Raw genomic sequence first — 10401 nt, 5'->3', positions numbered from 1 at the left:
ACGTATATATATATATTATATAATATTTCTTTAAATTTTTTATTGACATTTATGAAATATCCAAATTTCATTTTAATCAAATGATATTGCTATGCTATTAAATGATATGCTTATGGTATAGATTAAAATTAAATCGCTTATAATTAAAATAAATTTTTTTCAATATTTTTTCATATTAATTTTTGTTTTATTTTGATATTTAGAATTGATCCTTCAAAGATATTTTTTTTTTATATATGTATTAAATTTTAAATAAAAATATTTGATAATATTTACATAAAAAGATTTGATAATATAATTTTACTTAATATTTGAATTTTAGAAAGGATTTTGGAATAACATTAGTAAAATGTAATAAATTTTTATTTTATTTTATTTTATTTTATTTTATTTTTTAACATTTCACCATAGGTGGCTAACATATGAGCCAGTTACAAAATATTTAAATATTATAATACAATAAAAAAAAATTTTGTCTAAAAATCCATTTGGTAGAAATTTATGGAAAAATCATTTTTATTTTTTTAAAAAAATCTTTAAAAAATTTGAAAAAGTATCAATCATATAAAACTTTAATGTGATTAATTAAATCTAATTAAATCCAAACCCATTTTGGTGTAACACTTTCAAAATTGAAAGTATCTGGATGTCCTACATGTGAAATATTCGGAAAACTTTGTGACCATTTGAATGGTGTTCGAGATTGTAATGGTCCAGAAATAGCTTCGAAACCTTTGAAACCATCTATATCAACTGTTAAAATCTTTGTATCTATAATACCATATGGTATAGGCACATCCTTTAGATCTCCACGAAACATTAATTCCTGCATATAATCTGTCTTTTGGTTTATAGCAGAGCAACCTTCCTGGCTGCATCCACGCATCATATTTCGAAACTGCTCAAATGTAGTGATGTTTTTTTGTAAACGCATTAAACGAGTTTCCCAGACATTTAAATTTTTTTTGACAGGTTGTACGATGTCGTTAGTACTTTTAAAGTTTGATATACCAATATAAGATATAAAACCGGTTTTCTTGAACTCTTCAGTGTAATTTATAGGAACAACAATGCTTGGTAATTGTTCCACTAATAATAATGTCATGGAACGTGGTTCGAAGATTATCCATTGAAATGCAGAAGCGCCGTCATTTTGATAGGACAATGTATTAAACCAAGATTGACTGTTTGTTGCTAATCGATTTGCCGCCATTAATCTTACAGTTAGCATTACCTATATTTTTTATTATTAGTATTATTTAATTAATTTTTGTATATAAAATATTTATAATAAATATAATAATTAATTCATACATAATCATCTGGATATAAAAAACTCCATTCAGTTCGATTTGTGACTAATAAAGATGTTCCGGTAACAACCAATTCACGATTTTCTCCATTTATTAAATAGAATTCATCTCGGGATGACAATGCTCCGGGATAAGATGACATCACAATCGATCGACTAGGAATTAATGCAGCAGTTTTTGTTACAGGTAGCATATGATAACCAAATGTATATTTTTTTAAAAGTCTCAACATTTGAGTATATCTAGAAAATTGAAAATAAATTTTTAATTTATTTATATTGATTTAATTATTTAAAAAATTATTTGTTTGAATATACTTGATGGAATTTATTTGTATAATTATACCTACATTTATTATAATTATCCTTGTCGCTTAAAATGCAAAACTCATCAGTTTATATTTAAAATTTTTAGAAAATTGAACGATCAGATGATAATTCACTTACGATGCTGATGTATGATGACTAATTGCAATTAATGGTCCTGAATTTTCTCTTGGAAGCGATTTGAAGTAGATCATGGAACTTACTAAGGAGTCAGAAATATTAAATATTTGTTGGAAACCAGATAAATCAGAAGCCAAGGCAAGCCAAAGAAAATCTTCTGATTCTAATGAGGCCGATACACGACTTCGACGTACAGCAAATTTCCAACCAGCTTCTAAACCATCTAATTGAGCGTAAAATAATCGTACCTAAGCAAAAATTAATTTTAATTATTTTTATATTTTTCAATATTTCATTATATACAATAATTATATTATATTAAATATTTTTTTGATTATAATGAAAATTAAGTTGAAAATGATGATTAGTTATACCATATGCCAAAAAGAATCAGTAGATTCCTTCAGTTCAGCGCGTTTACGATTGACGGCAGTGTTATCTCGAAGATATCGCATTAACTTTCGGCATTCGATAGGTTTTGCTTCGCATTCTAATCTTATAGTATTGTACCAATGATGATGAATCAATTGCCAAGTAAGACTACCTTCTAAAAGTCCGGCAGCGTAAGCTTGTACAGTGTCTGGATATTTTGACGATGTTTCTATTTCGATATAAGACCATCTAAAAAATTATTTTAATTGTTATTTTCTCTCTCTCTTTTTTCTCCTTCTCTTATAAATTTTGTTATTCACACATAATGAAATTAAGAAAAATTTATTGAAAAATTTATTAAAATATTTTTATATGAATTTTAATGAATTTCTTTTTATTCATATTTATGGTATATATGTACATATTTGATCTATTAATCTTATCTAATGAATAGATGCAATAACATTGACCTACCCATATTCGAAGATTCCAGTTTTATAATAAGCTCGAGCTGCATGCAATGGCACAGCAGTTAGATCATTGCCTTGGCCCCAGAAGTCAATACGATATCCTCCTTTACGGTTCCATAATACAGTAGCTGAATAGATTCCATCTTGTTCGACACTGTCAATATGCAAAAACATATATAATTATAAAAAATTTAATTATATAATTTAATTATAAAAAATTTAATATTAAATATAATTTAAAATATAATTATATTATATCATATTATAATTATATTATTATATTTATATATGTATTGATTATGAGACAGATCATAGTTTTATAACTCATCAAAATGTTATAAGAAAAAATTAATAATATTTAATTTTTTTATATTTTTATATACTATATATTTTTATCTCACAATAAATTTTTATTTAATGAATTATTTTTTAGCTTAATTTTTAAAAATATTATTAAAATCAATTATCAAAAATCAATAAGAAAATAATAAACATTCGTGATAATAAAGAATAAGGATAGTAATAAATCAATAATTAATTAAATAAAAAATAACAGGTATATAAAATAATAAAAAATAATATATAAAATAATATTTAAAAAATTTAATTTAAAGCTATATTCAAAGCTAATTTATACCACACGCAATGATAACAACCGATGTAAATAACAACGACGAACACATTTCAAAGCAGATATAAATATATATATGTGTATAAAGTAACTTTTATTATCTGTTCGACGAAATTATATTATCTGTTGTGCATGCGGCGAACAAGATAAACAAATATATTAAGTACGCAAAAGTATTTGAACTTCGGAAACAGAGCATGTGCACGCACCAGTAGTACTACGATAGCAGCAAGAACGAATTCGAGAAGCCACATGTCGCGTTACTCGATCCATATCGTGATCGGTCTCATCCAATTCGTTACTATCAGAGTTGAAAAAATAATTAGTTAAAGTTTTCGAATAAAGTAATTTAAGTAATTATTTATTAAAATGCTTGAATAATATTTATTCGTTTAACTATTATAGTTAATCCGTTTTTTATATATCTTGGCTATTTAAGATTATAATTTTTTGCGATTTATTATTATGTTTTAAACAATAAATTATTGAAGTAACTTATTGAAATAACTTTATTCGTAAATTCAACTATTAAATTTTGTCTATAATTAATTACTGCTGAAAAATAGATGTTTTTGAACGTTGCAACTTATTGCATGCATTTTACTTTTACTTTTACATATTTACTTTTACAAATATAAAGGAATTAAAATTATGGTACATTAATTTTAATAATATTAATCTTGCAAAAAAGAATATTTGTTTTTTGAAAGGATTTTAATTTCATTGAAGAGATATGTTGCATTAGAAATATAGACATAGGATTGTCTATATATCATAGGATCTTTTTTTTATAAAAAGAAGTTTTTACAATTAAAGTTAATTTTATTAAAAATATTTTTCCTATTTTTATATTTATATTTTATAAATTTTCATATTTATTTCATTTTTTATAATTATTTTTATTTTTTTATTGTTACTTTTAATAGTAATATTACATATTCTTATTTGTCATTTGTATATATTGAATTATTTGTATATACAATATTTTTTTTTGTATTGTATTTATATTTTCCATTTTATAAAATAATCTATATTAAATTTATAAATATGTTAATATATAAAATTAATATATTTTATTATTATTAAATTTATATATTTTATTATATTATTTGTAATAAATTAACAAACTTACTGTCCAAATTCACCAAGAATTATGGCTCCAATTCCTAACAAAGCTACGGCGACGAGAATATAAGTAGAGATGCGTGTCTGCAGCCAGGAAGCTCCTACTACCTTCAGCATGGCTCATTGATAAGTTATACACCTTGGTTAAAAGAAGAAAAAGCTGAAAAGCACGAATTTCGCGTTCTCAACCCATCGATTACAGAAGTTTGATCTTCGACTTCCTCAGGCGTTTTAAGCTGCCAATATGCGCTTGTTCCGTGATCACTAGAAACAAATTTTCAATCCAATTAGAATAATTATTAGTTGATTTAATTTTTATATGATAACTTAAATATATAACTATTAATATATTTGTGAGACACCATTTGATTTTGGAGGCAAAAATAAGAAAAAGTTATTGATTGAATTATTTATTATTTATTAACTTATAAGATGATGGGAGATGGGAATAAAGTGCAATGACGATATAACAGAAAAAGAATGATTTTATTCTATTTGCATCTTGCTTCATTTAATGGGAACTTTAATTGCTTATAACTTCATAAATAAGCTTCAATCGGTTTTTGTATATCAACTGTAGTAGCTAGCTTTCGAAATAAAAGAAGCATTTATCATCATGCAAACACAAGATTTACGACAGGGAAATAGTAAAGCTATTTTTAACAAAACTATTAATTTCAATATATAGATCGCATGCTTCGTTAAAATTTTTCATTTCGAAAGCTATCATAATCTAGAATTGCTATCATAAATCTAAGTTTTTCTTTTCTCCTTAATCCTTAACACAAGGCTTGGCAGTCCTGATCGGCCAAATCCAAAGGAAATTTCTTACCAATCCTAGACGCAAGAAACAACAATCAATCGTTTTCGAATTTTATGCAAAAATACATCTAAGCTTTCATTTCGAGCTTCCGCTTAGTTTTCGAATTTTCAACTCAATGCTAAACAAAATAAAATTTTATATAAAAATTGAACATTATAATTTCATTGACTTCATTAACTTCACATAATTTCAATAAATCTTTTTACAATTTTTGTGTTTGTTTTGATCTCTAGAATCGACTTTCTAAAGATATTTCACGAATATATTAACATTTTGTATATATATATATCATGATATAATATAATATATATAATATAATAATTTTATATTAAAACAAAAATTATTATATTAATGTTACAATATTGATAATTCAATGAGCATTAAATTATTTTGTACATAATAAATTATATATAATTTTTATGATAATATCATTTATTACAAGATCTTTTATAATAAAATTTTTCTTAATATAAAATGTTATCATAAAAATAAGAATTGTTAAAGAAATCAAAAATAAAATTAATTATATGTGTTTCGATGAAAAATCAAGTTTGATCACATAAGAATCAGATAGGATTTGTCTTCTATGAATTATCTTATATTCTATCATTTATTTGTTTCTTTATTTGGTTTTAATCTGATTTTATGTTAATATGAAACAAGGTTAAGGTTGAATTCTTTTTGACATTTGTGATAATAAACATATACATATAAAACATATAAAATATAACGTACACATATTCACATATAAAATAAATATAATTTTATTGTTAATATCAAGCTTTATAAATTTATACTTTTCTAGAAAATAATAAAAAAAAATATATTTAATTGTTAATTGAAATATTCTAATATTATTATGATAAAACTATATTATAATTTTGTATTATAATCATTGTTAGTTTTTATAAAAACACTTTTCTAAAAAAAAGGGAAACTATAGATTCTAGATACATAATCTTAGAGATTGTAAACGAAGGTTAAGGCTTAAGTTTTGCGACATTTACGTTGATATTTACAATTAGATGCACTTAGTTCTTTAATTATCATTTATTTGACGAAGTATCAATATCAAATTGCGCAATTGTAAAATACTATTTATTTTTAAATATTCATAGACAAACTTACCACTAACTATAGCATTAAATTTTTAAATATTGTATCAGATTATAAATATTTTATACATGATATACATTAAATTATATGTTTATGCGTATAAAAATATTATCTAATTTTAAAGAAAATTAAATGGTTCAAATAAAATGTGATTATGATTATAAATAAATAAATTTTAATACAAAATTCAAATTTTGTTATTGTATATTCATATATTTCAAAAATTAAATGTATTGTTATGATAATTTTAAAATCTTTAAATTTATAAAATTCTATAAATAATAAATATATATATATAATTAATTTTATATATTCATATTTATATTTTGTAGAAAAATTGATTTTGCAATAAATATTCCAATTTCTATCGTTCAATTTATTTTCTATTTTATTATATACTTATATACGTTTTTTTTTTTTTTTTAGTTTAGATTATTGATTTCTCTTGTTGACGATGATTTCATCGTTCAAAAACGGATCGCAAGAACTGAGTCAATTCTCATTACCGCCAAAATTCGCTTATATTCGACATATTATCTATATCAATTATATGTACGTTGAAAATATTTTTGTTTTTTCCTATAGTAAATTATATTTATTATTGACGAATAATGCGAATTAAACAAAAACTGAATTCCATTAGCATATATTTAAAATATTTCAAAAATAAATTTGACTCTAGAAAACTTCTTATTTGAACTTATAAAAAAATTAAGTAATATATTCATTACAATATTAATTTTTTTAATAACAAAGATATATAAATCGAATATAATATTTGGCGGTAAAAATAATTTCATATGTTTTTATAATTAAAATATAATTTAATGTGAATATAAAAAATATATTTGAACACTTTAAAATCTTTATATATAAGTAAAATCTTTATATATAATATTAATTACTTTATATATAAATTATATATATGTTATAAATATGTTTTGAATATAATATAAATATATCAGTATAATACATTAATATAATATATATATGATAATATTAATAATAATATTAATAATATTAATAAATGATAATCTTCTTTTCTCCATAGATTTATTTAGTAATAAATTGTATGAATCATATCAATCAAGTATTATGTCGTAATCGAATAGCAGATAATGAAATTGGAATCGAGTAGATCTATAAAAGTGGGTGTGTCGATCGGAAAAATTTATTTGCTTTATATACTATGTAAGTTATATGTATACATAAATTCAATTCAATTTAATATTTTAAATAAATATATAATTTATAATAATATATATTTATGTAATTTCCTCCGTCTAATGAAAATATACATTTAATATAAAACATTTAATATAAATATATTGATAAAATCAAGCGATTTTTATCAATAACAAAAAGAAATATTATTTTTATATTTATACTTAAATTTAATCATTTTATTTATATTATTTATAATATATTCGATATATTGACAATTAATATATAAGAACATATAAATTGCACTTTTTATAATTATACAAAATAAATTATAAATTATTAAGTAAGAATTAGAAATAATTATTGCAAAATTATGCAAAAATTAAAAAAAAATATTTAAATTTTATTAAAAATAAAATAATTATAATAAAAATAAAATTATAATACAATAAAAATAAAAAATTAGTATTTTTGTAAAACTACAAAAAAATAAAATATAAAAATAATTAATTGCGATAAAAAATATAAAATAGTAGAATATTATTTTAAATATGCGGAATTAAATAATATTTTTAAAATATTAGCCAAAAAATATTATGTGGATGCAATTCATATGAATCAAATCAATTCCTAGAGTCATGATTTTTTCAATCTTCTTATCATTCACCAATTATCAATCTGATATGAGTCATTGTAGTACACTTTAATGCGAAATACTAATTTTCAATTATTATTGAATGGCCTGAATAGGTATATATTATAATATTATATTAGATATTTTTTAATCTTTTTAAATTTTTTTAAATTTTGTTTATAATGTAAACAAAGTATAAATCAAATGCGTTTCAATAATAGAGGAATTTAAATTATTTTCTGCTGATAATAAGTTATATATACATATAAAAATAACATAAATTTTATTTTAAAATTTCAAGAAGTAATATAATGTAAAAAAAATTTTATGATAAAATCTGAGATAAAATTTAATTAATTATTTTGATGAAATATTGATATATTAAATAAATTTAGCAATTTATAAATAAATATTTATTGAATGAATTTTTATGTCAAAAACACTGCATAATCATTTTTTAAAAAAATATTTTAAATTTTATTATTTTAATCATTTCTATTCAATTTCTATCTATATCATATATATTTTCATTAAATAAAGTTTCCAAATATATGAACTAAATAATGTACATATTTTCATATTAAATTAGAAAAAAATTCTAATTTTTATTCCGAAGAATTTGCAATTTAGAAAACTAACTAACTTCGCACAATATAAGCGCGCGGCAAGCAAGTTGTGACCACGTGAATAGACTTATAGTATTATCTACTTCGCTTAAAAAAAAATAAAATTAAACAAAATAAAAGAAGAATAGCAACTAAAACTCCTTATAAAAAAATTCCACGTAAAAAAATTAAGTTGAAATTACGAATTTTTATAAGTCGTGAACGATTCATCGATCAGTCGTCTCGAAAAGAACACATATTTCTATTTGATGCAATGTGCGCGTCTGAGTCATACATTCGTTTTTTTCTTGTATAATTTTATATTTGATCACTCACCGTGGGTAATGCAAGAGAATTTATATTCAAGCGCGTTGAACACGGATAAAAAATCAATCATTCGTACGGAGATTACATTCCTTTGATATACTTTTTTTGTCGCGACTTTACGACGTGGACCAGTTGCTCCGACACTGAAGTCCAAACGCGAGCACTCGCTGCTTCTCGACTGTCGCAGTAACGTCGACCAGAATTTCGAGTAGTTGTATGTTCCCTTTCTACCCTGCATAAGCCAACCGGCGTCGCCTTTGTTATGCCGTTGCCACTGCTGGATCATAATATCATGGTACCCTGTACCCATATTAATATACTCTTATCAATTTCTTTTTTTTTCTTCTGGTTTTTTCTTCTTTTAAGTTTTTATGTGCGAAATAAATGTATTGAATAATTATATAATAATGTTATTATTTAAAAGTATAAGATTATTAAAAAAAATTGTCTTATTTTAATAAAACTTCTTTATTAAATTATATTTAATTATATTAATATATAATTATATTAATATTTAATTATATTAAATTATATTTAATTATTATATTTAATTTATTTTAATTATATTTTATTAATTCAATTTAATATAATGAATTTAAAATAGAATAATTAATTATTCTATTTTAATAATTGATTAATTAATAGAGTAAAGTAAAGAGAATAAATAAAATAAAGTATGAATTTAAAATAAATTATACATAAATATGTTTTGACTTCATAAAATTATTAACATATTTTTTATTTAGAAGATGTAGTAATAATATGTAGTAATATTAATATTACAATTAAAACTAAATAGAATTGTAAAAATTTTGAGAATGTATTAATGATAAAATGAATTGTTTATATAATAAAACATAATTGTAAAAACTGTTTAATTTATATAGCAATTTTGTTTTTTATTTTAACAAAAGTAATTTATATAAATAATTCTTTTTTAGTAAGAATAATTTATTTAAATGATCACTTTTTTATTACAATTGCTAAACATTTTATATTTATGATACATACTTTATTTTTTAAGCATCATCGATAGTATATATATCTAATAATTCATAATTCACATAAAAAGAAATAAGATTATTTTAAATAAGATATTTAAAAATTGGTATAATTATAATTAAATATAAAATAATTTTTTTTTATTTTATATTTTATTTTTTATTTTATTACATAACAATTAACTAATGTATAATTGTTTAGCAAAACAGTTATTGCTGTTGAAATTTAATGAGCTTTAATTGAATATAATTGAAAATTTTAATCGCTCAGCAACTGTGAATGACCGAATAAAGATATAGATACACTATTTAATCAGATTACGCAAGGAATGATGCTAATTCAGTGGAATTTATTTGCTGTCCTATGTAAACTC

General features: G+C 21.5%; 1 protein-coding gene across 2 annotated transcripts; it reads right to left on the bottom strand.

The window, feature by feature from the left end:
* Positions 1–355: 355 nt before the first annotated feature.
* LOC122712348 (putative phospholipase B-like lamina ancestor) lies at positions 356–9218 on the bottom strand. Of its 2 annotated transcripts, none has more exons than XM_043931919.1 (7): positions 9036–9218; positions 4365–4621; positions 2606–2755; positions 2134–2380; positions 1760–2007; positions 1315–1555; positions 356–1234 (listed from the first exon to the last, which is right to left on the bottom strand). In XM_043931919.1, the coding sequence occupies exons 2-7, from the start codon at positions 4472–4474 to the stop codon at positions 596–598; spliced, it is 1635 nt and encodes a 544-aa protein (XP_043787854.1). In that variant the 5' UTR covers positions 4475–4621; positions 9036–9218; the 3' UTR covers positions 356–595. The 2 variants fall into 2 exon arrangements, with proteins under 2 accessions (XP_043787854.1, XP_043787855.1); XM_043931920.1 differs by having other exon boundaries at positions 1315–1468.
* Positions 9219–10401: the final 1183 nt, after the last annotated feature.

Source organism: Apis laboriosa, unplaced genomic scaffold (assembly GCF_014066325.1).
Source record: "Apis laboriosa isolate Shangri-la unplaced genomic scaffold, ASM1406632v1 scaffold1_cov151, whole genome shotgun sequence".
Classification (NCBI taxonomy): domain Eukaryota; kingdom Metazoa; phylum Arthropoda; class Insecta; order Hymenoptera; family Apidae; genus Apis; species Apis laboriosa.
Note: the sequence above shows the minus strand (reverse complement) of the source record. Positions and strands in the feature narration are given on the sequence as shown.

Excerpts from the sequence above, each read along its gene's own strand:
- LOC122712348 (XM_043931919.1), bottom strand. The coding sequence starts at position 4,474 with ATGCTGAAGGTAGTAGGAGCTTCCTGGCTGCAGACACGCATCTCTACT. Across the intron at positions 2,008-2,133 it reads CTGATTCTTTTTGGCATATG|GTACGATTATTTTACGCTCA; the intron begins GTATAACTAATC and ends ATTTTTGCTTAG. Across the intron at positions 1,235-1,314 it reads TTTTATATCCAGATGATTAT|GTAATGCTAACTGTAAGATT; the intron begins GTATGAATTAAT and ends TAAAAAATATAG.